Source organism: Brachyistius frenatus, unplaced genomic scaffold, assembly GCF_029030835.1.
Source record: "Brachyistius frenatus isolate BFR_SWC_R1_liver_20210118 unplaced genomic scaffold, ASM2903083v1 Contig_54, whole genome shotgun sequence".
NCBI classification, from domain to species: domain Eukaryota; kingdom Metazoa; phylum Chordata; class Actinopteri; family Embiotocidae; genus Brachyistius; species Brachyistius frenatus.
Window position 1 is genome coordinate 2,542,064 of NW_027210653.1, and position 22,356 is coordinate 2,564,419.

General features: G+C 42.8%; 1 protein-coding gene across 5 annotated transcripts in view; it reads left to right on the top strand.

The window, feature by feature from the left end:
* Positions 1-4,446: 4,446 nt before the first annotated feature.
* The window catches only part of LOC138624741 (protein phosphatase 3 catalytic subunit alpha), a 67,281-nt gene continuing 49,371 nt past the window's right edge, over positions 4,447-22,356 (top strand). For all 5 annotated transcript variants that reach the window (XR_011311182.1, XM_069705213.1, XM_069705215.1 and 2 more), the window contains exon 1: positions 4,447-4,599. Coding sequence is in view for 4 of the 5 variants with exons in the window: in XM_069705213.1 (XP_069561314.1) it covers positions 4,539-4,599 (61 nt within the window). In the remaining variant the exon portion in view is untranslated. The remainder of the gene's footprint in view (positions 4,600-22,356) is intronic.

A 22,356-nucleotide genomic window follows, 5' to 3' on the forward strand; every position in this document is an offset into this window, starting at 1 on the left:
AAGGAGTTTAATTGTGGACTTGAGCAGAGTTTAATGAAGTCCTGGTGCCCGGCAGAGCACTAGAACCCAAAGCCAGTTAAAACTAATGATCTGGTGTGAATGTCTCCAGTACAGGCGCAGATAAAAAGGATGTTCTGACCTACTATGCACCCAGTCCCTCATTGAGAAAAATGTAAATGAAATGTCAGGGCTTTATTAACTGCCTTCACCTGCCAAACAACTGACTCATACTACACCATTGTCGCACTAATGGCCGTTTGCTGGCGGTTATTTCTTTTTGAGCAGCAGTGGGGGCAACTGAAATACACAACTGATGAGAAAATGAACTGGTGGAAGTTGAGGTCTCCCTCATGCAAATCACCAGCGCCATGTATCTGGTGACTCACCAGTTACAGATCATACTGTTTCCATGCATGCACATCCACACACTTTCGCTGTGTTCCAGTTGACGTACTTTCCGTAGTACTCTGACAAATAGTACTCTTACATTTTAGGACTCTTAATTGCGTAGTGCGGGAATTTTGAGCGAGTCCTGTTGTTTAAAATCGCACACTGCCGTTTTGTATTGACTAGAAATAACCTCAGCATGTGAACACATCACCCGCCGAAATATCTGCAGCTTTAATTATTTTACCCAGAAATCAATGTATTTTCGTGCCCTCTGTTTAACACACTCAATAAACACGGATTCTTCTGCCGTCTGTACTGACAGTGTAAACGCACTTCTGCAGTTGAAATTAGCTCTTTTCAATGTCAGATTTTTGGGCAATAAATCTTTTCTGGTTAATGATCTCATAATTGCCAAGAGTTTGCACTGTATGTTCCTAGTTGAAACATGGCTTAACAACACTACTGGTGAAGCAACACTGATAGAGGCTTGTCCTCCCAACTCTACATTTTATCAGTCAGTTAGACAAAACAAGAGAGGAGAACGAATCACAGTCATCTTCTCCGCACAGTTTGAGTGCAGTGACATTGACCTATGTGAATTTACATCATTTGAATATCTTGCTCTTGAGATCAAAGCTAAATCAACAGTTCTAATCATCACAGTATATCGGCCACCACGGTACTCAGCATTGTTTCTGCAGGAACTCTCAGAGTTGATTTTACTAGATATCACAGATATGATAGATTCTGAATGGAAACTTGAATATTCATGTTAATAACAAGAACAACCACAAAGCTTTGAACTGACCCAACATGTAAAGGAAGCCACCCACCAGCATGGTAACGCCCTGGACTCGGTGATAACAAGAGGGTTACACATGGATAATGTTTCAGTATGTGAATTACCTATCTCTGACCATCACTGTATATTTTATGATGTGATTGTAACCATGCCAAAGACTAAAAGGAGAAATTCTGTTTCAAAAGAGACTCCTTGATGAAAGGGCTGAAGCTAAATTCTCTGAGATGAAGAGATCAATTGAGCCCTACAATCATAAATGCTCTTTAAACGACACAGTTGAACACTTTGATAACACTCTGTCGTCTGTTTTAAATACTGTTGCTCCTCTAAAGGTCAGAAAGAAGTCGACTGGTCGAATCTCCCGATGGTTAAACGATACAGTGTGAAAGAGAACAAGAGAAGTTGTCGGGCAGCTGAAAGAAAAGTGGAGGAAAACTGGACTCCCAGTTCACTGTGATAAATATACAAAGAAGCCACGACTTCCTATAACAAAGCAATACGTTTGGCAAGAAAGGACTACTTTTCTAAGATTATTACAGAGAATGCTGGAAACTCAAGAATATTGTTCTCCACTATTGAGCAGCTACTTAACACTAGCCCCGCCCCCCTGCAGGCTTTTGCATCAAAATGTGAAAAACTAGCACTGTTCTTCAGACACAAAGCCACTTCAATCAGAGCCAGTATTGCTGCTCATGTAAACACAGACTAATTCCAAAAATCTTGCAACACAGATGCAACCGTGGAAAAATGTACCTCCATCACATTAAATCAGCGTAAGACTGTCCCTGGGTGTAACTCCTCCACTTCCTGTATTGACCCGATAACATTTTTGTTATTAACTTTTTTAAGCAGGTATTCAACAGCATTTCAAGTCCTGTCCTAGATATTATAAACACATCCCCTCAAACAGGCATTTTCCCAGATGGCTTCAAAACAGCTGTTGCAAAACTGTTACTGAAGAAACCCAACCTCGATGTCAATGCTTTGACCAGCTACAGGCCAAATATCCAACCTTCCATTTATCAGTAAAATACTTGAAAAGATAGTTTTAGTGCAAATAAACTCCTGTCTTAAAGAAAACAACATCCTGGAGTTTCAGTCAGGCTATAGAGCACATCGCAGCACTGTAACAGCACTTAATAAAATAATGAGCGACCTCCGACTAAACTCTGATGAAAATAAGGTCTCAGTTCTGATCCTCTTAGACCTTTGATACGATGGACCGTGATATCCCGATCAATCGTCTTGAGAAGTTGGTTGGTCTGTCCGACTGTCTTAAACTGGTTCAAAACATACATCAAAGGGAGGAAGTTTTATGTCAGTATTGGAGATAAAGTGTCAGAGAAACTGTTGTGGGGTTCCACAGGGCAGCTGCCTCGGCCCTTTACTGTTCTCACTTTACATGCTGCCACTCGGGAACATCATTAGAGAGCACAATGTTTGTTTTCATAGTTATGCAGATGATACACAGCTGTACATCGCCGCTGAACCAAATGATGATGCAGCTATGCGCTCCATCACTGAATATCTTTTAGCAATAAATAAATGGATGAGCAATAATTTCCTAAAATTGAACGAGGATAAAACAGAAATCCTCCTAGTCGGGCCCAAAACAAAATGAGAAATCGTAGAAAATGATCTGGGCAACAAGAGGTAACAAGTCTTGGTGTAATCTTAGACTCAGATCTAGGTTTCAAGGCCCACATTAACAAGGTAACAAAAAGTTACAACATATCTTTGTACATCAGCCTTCAACTAGTTACTCTTGAAGGTCTCTTGCGCTTGCCTGCACTTGAACTGACGCGTCTTTAAAATGCATATTGCTTATTTTATATTTTCACTCTATTTGTGTTTAATTTTATGCATTCGATCTGTTCTTATGCATCTCATTTCTTTATGTTCCTTTATATCTGTTCTTATGTGAAACACTGCATTCAGTTATCTTGCTGTGAAGCACTTTGAGATGCATTTATTGTATGAAAGGGGCTATACAAATAAAGTTTATTGTTATTAAGTTTATTATTCTGAGTGTTAGTGCACAAATAGTCCATTTGGAACACAGCATTTGAATCACTCACATGTTCTTCATGGCCACTCTGATCCATCCTCTAAAACGGGACATGAAGTGTTCAGCTTAACAAATCAAATCCTCTGTAACGTATTATCAAAGCAAGCTACTTTTCCATAACTCGTTACATGGAGTCGAAACAGCATGGAAGGTTTCACTTGACCTCAGTGAGATACTGATATTGTTATCACCAGTGTAAACAAACAAGACTGAAAGTGAAAATTTTTCCCTGAGGGTGGTGCCAGTGCCGAGGAAATCTAAATGGTTTATCCTCGTGGAACCATGAATATTCTTTGCAATTTTTTTTTTTTTTTTTTTTTTTGGGGGGGTAGGGGGGAATTGTCTGTTTGATTGAGACGGAATATATTGTGGCCAATATTGCTGCTTTGTCCTGACGGTGGCGCTAGAGAGGACACACGGAAATTCAAAAATGGATAATCAAAAAAATATCAGGATTCAACTTCAGAAAACTATGAATGATTTCTTATTATTTTGGCTTCTTATGCCAAAGCTTGGGCATATTGTCTCATATTTTTTTGCCCATTTTATTAATCTGTAATTACTTACTGTCTGCTGATTTCGACTTTATTTCAGAATGTTTCCTTAAATGAAATCGAGCATTTTTATTTTATCCGTTTTTTTAAAAAATTATTAATTTTCTTGGTATTAATAGGCTTCCATACTGTGTTCTAAATACATTTTCAAAGGCAGCGAAACATCAATTTTTAATTTGACGATATTTCAGCTAATTTTTTACTTTATCGGCCTGCAAATGTTTTACTTTAAAATGCATTGATTAATATAAATGATTCTTTACTGAATCAGTATTTTTTTTTTCTTCTATTGTACATAGAGCGCTACAAATGCAGAGGTTATTACGGGTTATTAATACCCTTTATTAATCCCAGACTGACACAGAAACAGCCCTTTGAAAAAAGTGAACGCGGAGGCAGAGAGGCAAAGCCGTCGCTCTCCACCAATGGGAAGAGCCGGTGTCGGCTGGGGGGGGCGGGTCTTGCGAGTTAGCAGGTTTGACTGAGCACTGCGCTCAGACAACTTGATACAGAGTAACAGTAAATCAGACGGAGCAGCTCCTCCAGCACCAGCAGTGAAATTGTAACCCCTGTTGCAAAGTATTTTTGGCCGCAGATCGGAACCGAAGTGAGCTCACTGCGGTCTCTTTCCTCGGATAGACTCAAGAGTTGTTCGGAAAGAGCAACGCAGGGACGCGCTTCCAGTCTCATTTCTGCTATATCTTCATTTTATATTACACTGGAAATGTCCGAAAACAAGCCGAATGATGAACCGAAGTTATCTACGACGGACAGGGTGGTGAAATGTAAGTGTAATTTTTTTTTTTTTTTTTTTTTTTTTCGTGTCACGAGAAGCCACCTCAGCTCCGTAGCGGACTTCCAAGAATTCACGGTCGCAGCAGCACCAGCACCACCACCAGCACCACCACCACCACCACCAGCACCACCAGCAAAAGCAAATGTAGTCGAAAATTGTTTGCTGGCTATGGAGGAAGAAGGGTGTTAGCCGAGCTATGACAGCAGCAGTCAACTAGGAAGTGAGGGTAACTCCAGTTTGTAGATCACGGCAAGAATTTAGCAAGAAATGGTGTCACTGTCTACCTGTGAGGCGTGCTCGTCTCCACATACACTGTTTTCATGAGCAGTGAACAGCCCACAGGCAGCAGTGTGCCACATGCATGGTCATTTTGGATTCATATACAGTGCACAGCTTTATAGTATGCATGCATATATTCCACAGCCCGATGCATCCAAGGGCGATTCCCCCCCCCCTCCTCATTTTGCATGCATCAACAAACAGTTTTTTTTTTTTTTTTTTTTTTTTTACCGAGGCTCCTCTGTTTGTTTTTGTTTTTTTCCCCTCTCCTCACCATTGCATAATACTACTTGACGTCGTCTGTGTTCTGTTGTCAGAATCGTGTGCTTTTCAGTGCCCGTGCCACATGGGGTGGTTCTTCCTGCCTTCTGTGTTTACAGGTCTGACATTCCACCTTTGCAGTCTACCGTAAGCACGCAATAAAGATCGTAATCGAGTCGACCTGCCCAGTTTCATGTCAGCTGAGCGTTCCCCGTGTCGACTTTAAAGTTGCAGTGCCGTAAGCTCGTATCCCGCCTGAGAGTATCTGCACTTGATGTATGCGATTTCTAACGTGGGGAAGAGTAATGCAAAGCTGAGCCAGCACTAGTTGCAGCCACCGTCTTCTCCAGCTCCAGCACATCACAACCAACAGGCATGTGCAGGGATCACAGTGTGCACAGGCACATGAGGGAATTGTTGAGTGTTTTGTTTTGTTTTCATTCGGGCTCAGCTGCTTGGAGTTCAACCGCTTGAAATGATTAGATCATCTGTATAACCATTAAACATCAAGATATTGTTGAGGAAGGAGAAAAAGACAACGGTCCAGTGTTTAAAAGCCTGCAATCACTCAATATCAGACCAGCCTGAGCCCTTGCTCGCCAGCACAAATTCACGTTGTTGCTTTTTCAGGCTCGACTTGTAACATTTGAAATGAAAAAAACAAACAAACAAACACAAAAATTATCATAATGATAACTGCAACAATTTCTTTTTCGTAGGAAGTACAGAGCTCACCGGTTGTGTTATGGCTACATTTTGCTTGGAGAATGAGGGGTGAGTGTTAAAAAAAGAGAGTCACAGCATGTCTTGGGTGCTTTCGTAATGAATATTTCAAGAGATGATACCCGTACAGTCTCCACCAACTTGAAGGCTAATGAAAAATAGACGTGACAAGTATGGCTTTTAAAGAGATTTAACAATATCACTGTGTGATTAGGCCTGTCTTGTCAGACGGATCTGCAGGGACTTTTCCCCCTGTCGCCCGGCCGTTTTACGCTGAGGAGATGCACGTCTCAATACTGTATTTTCAGTTCCTCCCTGCTCGGCTTTGGGAAGGTCTGCATTGGCCTCAATCAGGTTCAAATGTATTGATTAACCACCGAGCGAGCCGGGTTGATGCGGCTCACTTTTAAACCCGACGTTGAGATCAAGAAAGTAATTGAACTCGATATTCATTCATCAAGTTTGGAGAAGTCGGTGTTTTGGTAATGCGTCAGTATTATGACAACACAGACGCTGTCTGTGTACAAAGCACCTCTCCAAAATAACTGCAGGCTATAGGTGTGAAGTAATTTGTTTTCAGCTGCCGAGTTCGCCTTGTTGTGAGGTGTCAGTCCAACTTATCATAAGTGCTTTGCATCCACCTGTTTTCCAAATGCATTATCATAATGCTCCTGAAAGCCTTTGCTGCATAGTAATTACTCATAGGAGTTTAATCAACTGAGGCAGGAGGTTGCGTCTTTAAAAAAAAAAAATATTATTGTTATTATTATTATTTTTTTTTATCCTTGGCAGAAATAAATACTGTATACATGCAATTTCTATCGTATAACCTTTCTATTTAATGAACTCTGTGACCTTAGTTATTTGATATAATTGTATAGAATTAATTCCAGCTCATTGGTTGATCACCGCAGCTGTTACCTGATTATGTTGCAGTTAAAGAAGGATTATTTTGGGACTCACGATAATCCAGATAATTTTGTCTGAAATTGTGGTCATGATTTATTTCTCCTACAATTATTAATCATAGGACTACAACGAACACCAAAGCCTTTGATTAGTTGATCAATCTCCTGCTACTCGTATTGCTTGTTTTTTCAGACCGACACTCTTAAATGCAAATATATTTAGTTAAACATCGTAAAAGACATAGCAAATGTTCACATTATAGAACCAAGGCAGTGCAATGAATTGCTAATTAAAATAGTTGCTTATTCATATTTTTAATTGACACATTTAGTTTTAGCTCAAATCATCCATCCTCCTTCTTCACTCATTGGACTCGTGTCTTCGATAAACTTGAGTGTTTTCAGACACCGTAGACTCCTGAATATATAATGAACAATTTGGAAACAACACCTACACGTGTATGACGGTTTGTACGAGTGCCACCCGTGGCTGGATTTACAAAACTAAATAGTAATATGGTTGTCATGGTGCAATCATGACAGGCCCAGCGCTCCGGAGCCGAGCGAGGTCAGTAATGGTGTTTTTCCGTCACCGTCTGAGAAGCAGGGCCTCCGAGCCACGACGGTGCGCTGGGTCCTTCTCTGTGAGTGGGGATGGATAACATCTGACATTTGACTTTTGAGAAGAGGCCCCCCCGTGCTCAGACATGCGTGGGTTGCAGAGATGGCGGTGGTGACAGCGGGGCGATGCCAGCCACTGATCCCAGCTGGATAGCCGAGTCATTTATAGAACAGAACATTAAGTAATGCCACATACTTGATCCTCGCCTTAACGTGCGGTCACCTGCACACAGATCTGCTCGGCGTTCAGTCTCCCGACGTGTCTGCCATGACGGTGTTTCTCCCTAATCAGGTGCAAACAACTCTGTATTACAGAGATATCAAATTACCAGTCGTCAGGAATTTTCCTGGAGGTGTTGTCATTTTCAGTAATATTTCCTCATTAGCATTCATAAACCTTGTCATTAGGTTTATTTGAATGGGAGTATGATTGCTAAGGGAAAGTTTGGCGATTTATCATAACTACCGAGGTTGTTTATAATTTAAATGTCTGCCGTGTCTGGAATTTGAAAATGGTCGGCTGTGTTTTGGTGAAGTTTGTGTTACTAAACCTGTGCAAATCATTAACTCCGACCTTAGTTGGTTTTTGGCACGCAATTTCTCTTTCTGCTGAACTATGCTGTCTATTAAAATCAAGAGCCAGTAATGGCGTACGTTTTTTTTTTGCTCTGTGGGATGAAGACAAAGCAAACAAGGTGGCGTTAAACGGTCTTCATGCTTTTGAAAATGCAATATTCTTGGGGGCCTTCAGTGTGCTCTGGCTGCCTGTCCAAAAATGAATTGTGACTGTAGGAAAATCTGCAATTTATTCACTCTGTTTGGTTGCTCTTCCACTAATGAATAGAATTGATCTCTTTGAGCTGCCTGACAGTCTGATCCATTCATGGCAGCTTCTTGACTTTTTAGAAAGGGTGAATGGAAAAACACAGGCAATACTACCACTGAAGTTATGAGTTATTTTGGTTAACATCCCAAAGAACATGAACTCTTGCAGATAAAACTATTAGTCAGCTGATGAGTCAATCGCCAACAATTCCTATAATCAGTTGTCATTATTTCCATAAAACATCCGTTTTGATGATTGGTTGGATTTCTTTGTCTTTTGGGACAGTTAATTGAATGTTGCTGCTTCTGTGTTTAAGAAGACAAGTAGTGAATGTGAGCCTGTGATTGGTCTGACAGTTGACCTGTGGGTCCTTGATCCGATGCACCGGGGCAGGCGCTTAAATAGCAAGCTGTCAATAACATACCCAGTCAAATTTAATAAATTGCCAAAAGAAAATTCATCATGATCCCAATTATTATTAATTGTGCAGCCATACTAGATTATTTCAACCACTCCTCATAGTTTGCTGACTGGTCTGGGCTCCTGCTGCTGGGTTGTTTATCAGTGTTTGCATCCTGGACTTGTCTAACTTTGTCCTATCAGTGAGTTCACAAGATTTAAGTTGTTTTCTAAACTTAAAAATTAAAAATGCAGTCAGAGTAAGTTACTTCTCTCAGTCAGGGACGCCACCTCCCATCTCCTGGACATGTGAAGAAGTCTGTGTGCTCCTCCTCGTCCTCCTCCTCTTCCTCTGTATCTTTTGACAGCGGTCCACTCACACAGCTCAACCTGTAAACGTCACCTATAACCTCTGAGTAAGAAGTGAACCAAACACGCAATCAAAGCCCGTCATGTATCTGCTGGCCAGGTCCGCTGTGACATGAGGGATTAGTCTGGCAGTTTTTGATAACAATGTATTGCGTCATGCCATAGGAGGGGAGACCCGAGCCATCTCTGTTGTGATGTGGTGCTCAGGTAAGGCGGTCTGTGGTATTCTGAACCTGAGTAAGTGCACCTTTACTGCTCATTAGATTAAAGGGGAATTAGGCTCTGTTGTGGATTTAGGGCAAAGCAAAGCGGCGGATTTGGACAGATTAAGCTCCATATAGGGGGATAAAGGCAGCTCTGCTCAGAGGTTGTAATCTGACTCCATGCATTAGCTGCTGCTCTTGCTAATTCATGTGAACAAATGGATGTTGGGTCTTGATAAAGCAAAAGGGGGAGAAAAACTGTTTACCTACCTTGGCATTTTGAGATCGTTGCTAAACCTATAAGTCCAGTTAGGAGGTTTGCAAGCCTTTGAATTCACACTGTTGATACATTTTGAACCGGTACACATAGAGCAAGCAGCAATTTTGTAGCTCATATGATGATGGATTCAGTTTTTACTGTGGCTTTAGTATTGTGGCTCTACACAAGATGCTTTATGAGCACCACATAAGACACATTTTCCTCTTTTGCTGAGGACCAGATTGAAAAAAATTCCACTTCTCTTTGCCGATACCCGCAGTGGCATCTGCGAGCCATAGATCATGATGTTGTGCTATTGTATTTGGTAAAAATCTGCCTCTGTATAAACAAACCCTGAGCATTTCCCATTTCATGGCTGGCAGACACAAACACGCGGAGCTGTTGTGGGCAACACTGGCTAACAAAAGCCATTTGGAACGGAGGCAGGAGTTGTGTGTCATTAGATCCCCTGGCTGGAGTTAGTCGCCGCACAGTCACAAATCAATCAATACGGTGTCTGCAACACATGTAACTACATGTTGGGCACCCAGCACGGTGCGTGTGGGGGAGGAGAGGCTAACCCAGTGAACTGGGAGCATTTGGGTGGCTGGGTTATATTAGAGGCCAGTAGAGTAGTAAATCTGCTTTCTCACTCCGGCTCCCACTCGGAGCACCGACAGGCTGCAAAGACGGCGGATTTGGTGGGGTTAGTTTCAGAGTGCAGCCATCAGCCACAGCGTGGGTCACTTTTTTAGTTAATTGAGAAAGCAGATTTTGGAAGAACTAAGATTTAGAAAAACATCTGTCGTGGGATTGTTGCCGAATGGTTTTGACAAGGACTGTGAAGCATTGACTTAACAGAGACTCGATTCAATTAAAAACTCTGGGATGATGATTTAAATCTGGAGTCGTGCATGCGTATATGTGTGTGTGTGTGTGTGTGTGTGTGTGTGTGTGTGTGTGTGTGTGTGTGTGTGTGTGTGTGTGTGTGTGTGTGTGTGTGTGTTTTAGTCTGATTTGATTTTAAGAATTATTGAATTGGTAAAATTGTGAATCTGTTCAACTAGGGATGGGAATCACCAGAGGCCCCATGATCATTTTTTTCCCACGCTACTCAAGTCAAAATACCACAATACCGCGATGCTAAATAATTTGCGGAGTATTGTGATAACATATAATAACATGTATCACCTTTTTCCAATTTTCCAATTGTGTCCCCGAAGGAAACCTTTGTCTGTTTTATCTGATCAAATAAAGTTTTCAGTCAGCTCATCTAACTTCAATCCTTTTTATTTGCAGTAAATTGGGATTGTCAAGCAGACAGACTGACCAACCCTGTCATAAAAACCACAGTCATAAATATGTTGCATGCATCTGACATGATTCATTTATTTAATTCCATTAGAAAATATTAATAAATATACATATACACAGCACCTGTGTATCAATAAGATGTCGGCATGTTAAATATTGCAATACCATACTGCATTGATCCCCAGGGAGTGGGCGAATGAAAGTTGCCGAAGGGAGCAAACGAGTGCGATTGCAGGTTTTACACAGACTGTAACTTCCGATCGTCAGATTAGTTCTGTGAATCCAGCATTTTGACTGCAATACAAGGTCATAAATCCATGCGCAATAACTCTTGTGATACACATAATATTTTTAGCCCTGGCGGAGTCGACGCCAAGTGTCTGCTCAGCAGAGCCGACTGCAGCCCCAGAAGTTGGCTGGTGCGAATACTTTGTCATCTTTACAGGTGGTTGCACAGATCTTTCGACTTCTGGGAGTTTATCACAAAGTTTGCAAAACTTTCCTGCCGCATAGGTTTTGTGACAGAATGTGAAGGAATATTTAAGTGCAGGCTGTCTCTCGGATGCTTCGCTCCTCTGCAGGGCTTCTTGACAAAATACGGCGATGTGCAGTTATGGTGGTGGCAGAAGTAGAAGTAGCTCAGATGTTGGAATTATCCAGCTGTATTATCAGGAGAATATTGCATTGAACAATCAATAGTTTGATTGATTTCATACAGCGAGTAAATTTACTTTGAGCAGAATAACGCGATTTGATCCGCATAACTTATAATCCGAGCATCCCCGTAATGAATAAACGTTTACACCTCTAGATTTATTGCCTGCACAAGAATAGCTGTCTGTTGATATTTTGAATTGACTGCATGTTTATTTAAACCCGCAGGCATGTGCACACACGGCCACCTTAAACCGCATTCTAAATGAGCAACCGTTTTGGCAACGCTGAATAATGTTTTGTGCTGCAGAATAAAGTGTCCCCACGGCAACGGGCAAATCTCGCGTGGATGAATACGCGCAGTATTTTCACCACGGTTTCCTGCATGCTAAATAGGAGACGTGTCTTCGTGGATCGGGACAAGCCCCGGCGTGCTGCTGTGTGACCGATTTAAACATAGGCACGCACGCTCCCGTGTCGTCCCGGGCGGTCGTTTGTATTTAAATACGGGTAAAATGAGTAAAGCCATCTGCGGGTTGCCTGTAAATGGTAGATTAGGGAGCGGAGGAAAGTCACCGCAGGGGAGGGGGACGGTGTAACTCTCACGTCGGCTCATCAACTCAATGCATGTACAGCCGGGGATGACACGGGATGGGTGCACAATATCTCCTGGCAACTTGTTTAGGCGAGATTGCCTCTCCTCCGCTATCATGTAAGCATCTGTACTTGTTGACACCCACACACACACACACACACACACACACACACACACACACACACACACACACACACACACACACACACACACACACACACACACACACACACACACACACACACACACACACACACACACACACACACACACATTGAGGGAAATGCAAATGCAACCTGTTCCTATGAAGAACTAATGAATATGCAGATTATTATTATTTTTTTAATTCCCAGAACGTGGGCGTGTGTGAACATACAAAATTTGCAGGCAATATACAGCTTGTTCACTTAATATTATGGCCGAGCAGGTGAAGCCAAACCTCAGCTATGAGTGGTGTTGGGTACAGAACTCCATACTTTTGTGCCACCGACTAAAGTCCTTTAATACCTGCCCGTCTTCCATTAGGAAGCCCTATTTCACTACGTGTTGGGAGTTGTGTGCACTGCAGGAACTGGAGGCGTCAGTGTGTGCAGCCAGGTCGGGTATACTGAAATCATGCGAGGTGTTTCGGGAACATCAGTAAATCGTAGCGGCTAATGATAGCTGGCACGTGAGGCGTTTAGGGGTTATCTGTAAATTGTAGCTACAGAAAACAACCCACGTCACCCTTTCCCCCTCTAAACCGAACCATGGAACATTTTTAACCGATATGTAGCCATAGGAAGTTTTGTTGTGATGACTTTTCTGTGCCTTTGTGCGTCAGCTGCTCAGTCCAAACAGGGACATTAGCAGTGTTTTACAGAATGACTCTTTAAAGCAAATTTGCCTCTGTACCATTGGACCCACTGGAGCGAATACTGGACACGACAACCGTGAATTGTTAATTCTCGACTTTCCTCGTTTCAGTCAACGTGGTCCAATCATGACACTCCATTTTTGCTGTTGTCCCAGGGTGTTTGATGAAGCCTATCAGCTCTGATAGCAGAACAGGATTTCACAAAGACTTCTCATTTGTCTCGGTGGTGAAGCGTTGCATTCCACTGCAGGTTTGTTTTGGCGGGAGTTGGGTTTGGCCGATCGTGGTGCCTACGCTTCAGTGGGCACCACGAGCAGCATCCGCCAACATGGCATCAGCGCTGTGCATTCGGACACGTTGCCCCGGTGGTTTCTGGCCAGCGACCGGCTTCAGCCCTTAAAAACGCAATATGACATTTTCCTAGGCAGCGCTCATAGCTGTTGACTGTGAACCATTGGACCCTTGAAGCAAAGTATGTGTAGGACTTGTATTAAATGTCATGTGTACCAGCTTGCCAGTTGTTTGCTGTACAATGAAAGAATGCAGTATGAGGTTAACCTCAATCCCTCACCTGTTTTATTTCTCATTTCATTTCAGCTGCAGTTCAAGACTTATTCAATCAGTTCTTTTTAATTAAAGGACCAATCCATACTTTTCATCAAGTGTTATGGACGAACGTAAGTAAGACCACAAGGAATACACAGGGACACGTGCAAATGCAGTTCTGCATGGAGCCTTTTAACAGTGAGGATTTTTTTTTTGTATTTCTTAGCCACATTAAACACGTTAACTAAAATGAGCTTGATTGAGGAGCCCTAATTACAGATGGGTAAATAAGCACATCATATGCCGTGTAATTTTCCTCTGTTGATCCTGGTGTGTGAAATGACAACTCCTGGGGGGGAGGTGGTGAGGAAGGGGAGGGGGGGGACTGTTCTTTCAGGTGTCGTCAGCTTTACTCGCTAAAATACCCCGTGTGTGGACGAGAGAGAAACTCCAGCTATACAAATACAGCTGGAGGTGAGTCGAGGCCCCAAGGTTTATTTACACTCATTCACACGCGTTAATTATAGACCACCTGGCTGAAAATGAACCCTCTTCTTCCATGTGCTGGTGAATTTGGTCCCTGCTTATCTTGGTCTTTTCAATGGATGTCAGCATGTTCTATAATTGACCTGACGGGATGTTGTCCTGTGAGATTGTCATTTGCTTGACCAGACACGACAGTATTTTCTGATGTTGGCTGACAATGCATCCACATATTAATTATTCATAATTTTTTAAACTTTTTTTTTTTTTTAGGGAATTATTTAAATCTTTTCACATGCACGTTTTCAAGCCTCTGACTCAGTTTGGGCTTCTTCTTTGTTTTGTTTTTTAAATGAATTTTGCATGAAATTACCATCAAGTTGTTTCTTTTTTTTTTTTTTTTTTTTTTTTGTCATTGTTGTTTCATTTATCAAATTTTTTTTTTTTTTTAGCTCATAGCAAAAACAGAACGGGGTAAAGAGGTGTTGAGTTTGCCCCAGGGCTGATGATGGCAGGCCACTCAGTCACTCCCTCCCACATGGAGAGATGAGAGGACCGCTGCTTTGCCCACTCTGCAGAGGCTGACCAGAGTCGTGTGTGTGTGTGTGTGTGTGTGTGTGTGTGTGTGTGTGTGTGTGTGTGTGTGTGTGTGTGCGTGTGCGTGTGCGTGTGCGCTGGGGGAAGACACAGAGCAGAGGTGGCATATATTTGTTCCCCTGCCCTTGCTGGGTTGTCTGTTAAATTCGGCCCTGGAGTTGGTTCAAAAGAAGACCAAAGAATTTCCCCGGGGAATATCCCCCTCGTCATTTTAAGGTCAGTTTATCTTGTTCAGAATTAGATTTAATTTACACTAGAGCTTGTCCACGAGCTTGCCAGCCACTCAAGGCAGTCCCAACCCCCTGAAGGTTGGCCTTTGCAGTTGCCACGCCAAATTGAGCCCGATCATAGTGCAAACTGATGTGTCATCTGTCTGAGCTCTCAGTGTGCCTCTGTTAGCCAGATTGCGGAGAGGTTAGTGTGTCCCATGGCTCCGATTGATTTTGTGCCTGTCCAAACACCGCCCGGGAGCCATACATTGCAACGACCAGTCATTCTAGCTTTAATGCCGTCCCACTCCCTTTTGCACCATTAAGAGTGGAGGGAGAGCGTGCAGTATCTTTCTGCTGTAAAGTGGGACTGGCAGTTATGAACACTTCCATTTTGCCCTATTGATTGCATACAGAGAGATTCGCAGCAGACTGCGCTTAATGCACTGGTCAGCTGTCATTATTGTGCATGTCCATATATGCAGTGGTGTTTTCATATTTGTCTGCTGAGGACTCAAAAGAATGTCAAATGTGAGGAAGTAGCAGGAACCTCCCATTTCTCTGGTTTTTGTTTGTGCTAAATTCCCTGAAAACTGACTCATGAAGCTGTGAGAGACTTGTTGTTTCAACAATCTCTACTCTCTATGAACGCCTGAGCCCCGAGATGTGCTCCATTGTTGGTGATTAATACCGTGGTCACACCCTGGTCCGACACAGACACGCTCCCTTGCTGTCGTGTTCTTGGTAGCTTGTTTGTTGTTTTTCTATGTCATGCACACCTTTAATCGTGGCCTGTCCCTACACACAATGGCAACATTGTTGGGTGACACAGCAGCTCGCTGGCACACAGTTTGTGCTGTGAACACAAGTTTGGGTTTGTCTGCATCCGTGTCACACAGAATACTAAAGAGTACAATGTCTCTGACAGCTTTTCTACCGAGGCAGTTACTTCTGTCAGGCTTTTTCTTCTATCTTCTAAAAAAGAGAGAGACATACTGCGCAAGGCAGATTATTTACTTTTTTACTGGCTCAACTATTCTGTCTCTCTGTCATGTATTCCAGCCACCCTCCATATAATATTTCATATTTCTGTCTCTTCCTCTTCTCCTCAGTTTCAGCTATATTTCTGACATCCCTGCATTCAACCTTGACTACAAATCTTCCGCCGGGTCATCGCCTGCCACTCATTGGGCATTTCTTTTCATTCCCGTTTGCGCACCACTCGCTCAGGCTGCCGCTCAGCTCAACTGTGTCAGACCCGTGTTGTAAGACCAAAACACCCATAATGCTTCAGGCCCGTCTCCCTGTATAGAACGTAATCCGATACTCCAGGAGGAATGTGGCCAGCCTCGGGGACAGCCAAATCGAGGTACAAATCAGCCGGTCGGCCAGCAGATAGTGTGTCTCCAAGTGATTTTAAGCCAGCGCTTTGGCAACAATTGGAGAAATGAAATCAGTTTAGTATTTACCCTCCACTCGACCAAAATTCACGGTTGTTTTCAATCTCAAACTCCCCATGACAGTAATGATGTCAGACAATAGCAAGCAGCATTAAACATTAGTGGAGTTTTGTCTGTTTTGTCGCCAGCAGTTAAGAGGACAGGGGCTTGTTTTCAGCCCAACAGATGGTGTATACAGCACAGAGCTCTGCAGTCCCACAATACTGATCTGCAGCACTGCATGGGATGACTTTTTTTTTATTTATTTTTTTAAAGCTTATTTTCTACTGAGGAAAGTAAATATGGTGTATATTTAAGTTGGGGGCGGAATGCTTCACAAAATTTATGGTTTGGATAATATCACAGTTCTGTGGTTATGGTTTTCGGTTCAGTTCTGTATATTTTTGGTTAAGTATGGGTGGAGGGCGCTGCCAATTTCAACGTGCTTTTCATGTACTTGGCCAAAGAAGTTAACATGTGTGTGCCTTTACAACATTTTGATAGGAACATAGTGAACATACACATTCTTCATTGTAATGTCTTAAAGATGGGAATAAAAATGGCCTTAAAGACATAGAGGTCATGTCTACGCAAAACTGCGTACAAGTGAGCATCAGAGAGAAGCGTACTTATGTCTCGTAAAGAGGGAATGCCTGCAAAATGGAGCTTTTAATCTCCCCTTATTAAGTGATACAGGGGCCTGTCGCATCTAAGGTAACCTTTCAGTTACCCAAGAGGTCCATTGTGTGCGTTCAGAAAGTATATTGTATTGTAATGCGGCTCAAGTACGTTATCATATGCTGAACCTGCATCCTCCATGATTCCATAGGGCTGCATATCTTTTGCTATAAACACCCACAATGCTTTTAGTTTGGGATTTTACCTTGTCTGAATCTGCACGGAGAAGCTCTTTCATACCCAACGTTCTCCTCCTTGCACTATCAGGGGACACACCAATGGGATTTCCTCTTCATAGGTTCACCATATTGGAAGTGTTGCCGCTAGCTCACGCAACACATGTTGCACAGTGCTTTCATAACTTCACATTTTATCCACCACTTTTTCCCATCATCGTTTTTGGTAACAATAAACCCGTAAGGCTTCCATACAGCAGACCAAAAGGGTGTTGCAAGGCGTTGTTGTTTGTTTTTTTTTTTTTTTTTTTACAAATAGCTGTTTGAATTTTTTATTTTTTGTGCATGCCTCAGCTTATTTCAAATTAACTGAACAATACAGACATGCCCTGAACCTTGACCAGCAAACAGAATGGGTCAGATTTTTTTACCAATCCACCCAGAAATTTGAGTGCCAAATAACTTAAATACTCTACCGTGTAACTGTGTTATATATATATATATTTTTAGAGGAAAATAGTTGAAACATTTTCAGCATTTTTAATCTTGCATAGTCACTCGTTTTGTAGTGGAATTATTGAGCATGTCTGTTGCTGGGGAGCTCTTCTGGGATCAGCACACAGCAGGAATGGCTTTTATACATCTAAAACCTCACTGTATCTGGTCTGCAAATGTAAAAATGTTTGCAGGCACAGCTGGTGAAGTGCAGTAGAAGAGAGTCAAGGCTCCCTTTAGGCAGTCAAGCTGTCAAGTGCACTAAACTTACTGACCTGATCCTCAGGAACACATGAGCCTTGTAGCGGGCCCTGTTTGTCCCAAAGGGATCAAGGGTGCGACCTAGGCAGCTCACTGCTGCTTGACCCGTGTATCCCAAGAGTGCCTAGAGTCTTATAAAGGCCCTGGCCCTGACTTACACTCTCATCTTTGATTGGATGCTTACTGCGGAGATGGCTTTCGAATGTGATGCTTTAACTGCCTTTAATCTCACTGCTGAGAGTAAAGCCTGCGCAGATGGTGCCTTCAGCATAATACTCTACTAGTGAATTTTGAAAGTGCTTTCTCTGCAATATGGAGGTCAGGCTGGCGGCAGAGCAGAAAAGATTTACTTTATAGTCACTTTTAGCCCAGAAGGGTTGCATAATAGCAACTACTTCAGGGGCTCCGTCACAGTTTCTGCTGATCTGTAGCGCTCCTCTCGGGGGCAGGGAACGGCGAGACAAGATATGTGTGTGGTTGGTGTGGAGTTATAGTCCTTGCTGACTCAGAATTCCTTTGGTCTTTAGAGAAGTAATTCCTTTGTTGCCCGCCCTCCCTCCTATGCCAGCCCCGTGCTGTTTTTGCTTTTCTTTCTTGGCAGTCAGGTATCCCTGCTGGCAGGAGAACCCACCACACCCGCACAGTCATGGCTCAGAAACAGAGATGGGCTTGAGAGGTGGGTGTGGGCAAGGGGGAAAAGGAAGCGATGGCAAAGGAAGGGGACTCTTAGGGGCCTTGTTGTCTTGGCACGAGGTGGGAGGAGGTTGCTGGCTGCGCCATCCCATTGCCTCACCACCTGTCCTCTGAAAAACCAGTCAGTCTGCCAGAAATGAAAACTGAAATGGATAGCTCGGACACAAACATTTCATTTTAGAAAAATGCTCTTTACAATAATGCATATCTTGTTCTTTTTAAAAAAATTTTTTTTAGCTTTTTTCTATGCATTAATTTGTTTAGAACACATATTACATATTGTTTTCTGTTTCTGACCCATCCTTGTTCTTTTGACACAGCATGGAGGAATGCTATTTCGCATATGTGATGTGGCTATTCTTGTGTGGTTGGGAGGGTTTGCCCCAGTCCACAGATCATTGTGATAGTTGGCAGGGCAGTATGCACTTTCAAGTGGAGCAGGTAACCTTCCCAGCTGAGCGTACTGGGGCTGGGGGTTAATTAATAATGAGGAATGTTATCCACAGTTCAGTCTGTGTTTTATTTGGGTCAGCCTCAGGTCTGGTATGCCCCGTTTACCGAGTGTTGGTGCAAATATAGACTGGCCTCATCCCCTCTCTATGTGTCTAGTAATTGCATTCTAGAAATGCCAACATCGCGGCTGCCAACAAGCCCTCCTTGGGAGGTGCGATCACGCCTGTTGAGGCATATTATCTCAGAGGCAAGCTGTGAATGAGTACAGAAAACACTGAAGTCAGTTGGAGTTTCTGGAACGCACCAACATTTTTCTATTGATTTACATTCCATATCGCATCATATTATATAATACTGTGTTCGGCTAGATTGTCCGTGTGCAGGCGTACGTGTCGATTTCTAATTAGCGAATTGAGATGTACGACTTCGGTCAGGACTTGAACTCTTGCAAGTGTAGAAAAAAAGTAGCCAGACAGATTTTCCCGGTGGTCAGTGTATTCTATTTAAATCTGATCCTATATTTTCTTGAATTCAATATTGCATGTCAAGATACTTGCAGAAAATGTGTTCTGTAAGACCACATTTCTTTTTGGTGTTCTCTCCAAAGGGGTTATATACGATTGAAATATTTAAAAGGGGCTGGAAAAGCAGCTCCAGTATGGCTTTTGACAGATGATTGTAGCAGGCAGTGAAACCGGAAAAATATTCAGCCGTGTGGCGGATGTGGAATAGTCGAAGGGTTCCCTGTCAAAATCAAATAGCATTTATGTTGAAGATGCCTATCCCGAAACATTTTATAACCAACCCACATTTTAAAGCACTTTGACAAATGTTGCTACAAAGTTGTCCAGTTTAATTGTGGTAACATACTGTCTCGTATTTTTACTTGCCTTACATTTTATCATTACAGTACTGAGTTTCACACGCTCAGTAAGTAAAGCTTTTGAAGTCAGACTTGTGGTTTTGTGACGACTTCAACCCTGGCTGTGGATCTGTATCACGTCGAGCCACCCGTCTGCCTGTCACTGCCCACTCACAGAACAAGCCACCAACAAGAACGCTTTGTGAAGTGGCTGCCGGCGCTCCAGGGTTAGTGGGGACATGTGTTCTCGATAGACCTGTGTCGTCAGTCCTTCCCAATACAAGCGCCAGTTGACAGCATGATGGAGAGCGGTGGAAGACTCGCACAAAGGTGGTTCTGTCAACGTGCAGGGCCAGGTTTTTGTCCAGACTGAAATCCAAACATGCCCACCAAACCCAGCTCAGCTGCCTGACCTTTCCGTTCACCATCTGAGAAAAAAATGAAATTGAAAGTGAAATTTTTGATATCATGGATTTTTTTTTTGCAAGGCGGAGCTAGGTTATCCAGAAGCCATCGATGGTTTTTAGACGAACCAAAGAACAGTAGAAATTAAGGATAAACCAGATCAAACACAAACATGCACTGGTCCGAACTGAGCTTTCTGTCTTATTGTCTGTAGACGGCCATAAAATATATAATGCAGCAGCAAAAAACTACAGGCGTTGTCCGGTCAAGAGTGTCTTGCTTGCGGTGTCCAGCAACTGAATCAATTAGCGTGTTGACTCTACATTTGTTTTTCTTTCATGATAGCAGGCTTTTAGGCGCAGTAGGGGGAAAAAAAAAAACCGGGAAAATGCAGGTAAGTGTTGCTATGATGACACTATCTGTCTGTTGTGTGCCACAGGTTCCTTTTGTGGGAATAGCTTGCATACAGCCAAGCATGCACCCACAGCACCCTGTCTTGCAGATCCTTTCAGCCTCCTCCATTGTTCCGTCTCTGCTATGCTCCAAAGCTGATTACAGCGCCTTCTCTAATGAAAGCTAATCCTGTGTCACGGCATTGTGGAGGAGTAGGGAGGAGAGGGGGGGGGGATGTAGAGGGGGGATGTGGAGGATGGGGGGAGTAAAGCTAGCAGGGAATGTCTTCTTCAGGGCCTGTCAGAGTGGCTTTCAGAGGAAACGCCAGGGACTGTTAACGTCTCTGCAAACCTGGAAATCTGTGAGGAGTTTTACGTGGAACTTTTTTTTTTTTTTTTTTTTTACTGTGCCGAACACCTCACACGCAGCGCTGCCCTGCCCTGTCACCGACCAAGGGATTCACTTAAACTTTAGTCTAGCCGTTTATCCCTTTCGCCTGTGTTTTTCTGTACTGAAATAAGCATCATTAGCATGACATCTTGCTATAGTAATATCTACCTAACAGGAATAAAGCCTAACTCAGTAAATTGAGGACATTACTTTGAAACATACATCTTTAGCCAAGGATGAGGTGTCATCATTTGTCATGAATCACGCTTCTCGCTATTGATTCCTTGACCTTTTGCATTTTCAAGTAAAAACGCAAACTCTTCCTGTTTGCAATCATTTGATTTTGCCAAAGACTTCATTTATCATGGATGTGATAGCCTACGTTGTTCTCTATGTCTGTATGAAGAATTTTGTTTTGATGTATGTCGGAGCTTTCGTACATAAATTACTATGACAAGCGGATGCTCCAGTACCTTTGTGCACCTCACTGGAGTCATGTTTATGTAAGCTCATGTGACGGCCGGTCGTTGGCCTGCCGTGACAGAATGAATACAGCCGATAGCTCAATACGGAATTTTATAAGGACATTGACAAAGAAACTGTATTTGATGGGGATCGGGTGTGTCATCGCTGATAACAGATCCATTTAATAAGGTCATTAACGACAGAAACCAATCCATTTTATTGGACTGAAGCATCTCTATTAGTTTTCAGCAGCTTGCTTTTGAAATGACTTATGATTATTTAAATTTGGAAAGCACCGCTGTCAAAAGAGCCAATATGATAAATGTCTAAATATGAACTCCATGCTGCTACTTTTGCTATTTTGCATGTTGCTACCAAAACAATGTTTAGGCTACGTTAACATTTGGATGTTACTTTTCTGTATGGAGCGAAAGCCATCCGTGCTTCTTGATGACGTGGTCAGTTAAAGTCCATCAAAGAAGAGTGAAAGCTGTTGTACCTTAACACTGCTCCTTTTGCTAAGAGGAGAAACGAGAGCTCTTTCATGGTGTCAACATTTAATTTGACTTTCTAGACATTGCTCTGACTTGACCGTGTGGCATCAAGGCGCGGCGTACACGTTGCTGTCGACTAAAAGTTGTGCGAGGATGGTACATCTGCAGGGACATCTCGTCAGTGGACTCTGAGTCTGGGTGTGGATGTTTTTGTCATAGATTAGCAGATGCTCCGTTTTCATCCATTTTGTTGCGTTTTTACTTCCATCGACTGATCTTTCACTCCTCCTGGCTCAGGCCCTTCCCCCAGCCCTGCTCCATATAACTCTAGTCATTTGCCAGCCGTGATCAAGGTCCCCGGCGGCCTCTGACTGTGTCATTGATCCTCTGCTGCACTGATGGCTCGCCGCACACCCAACCACCACCAGAAAAACAGCACA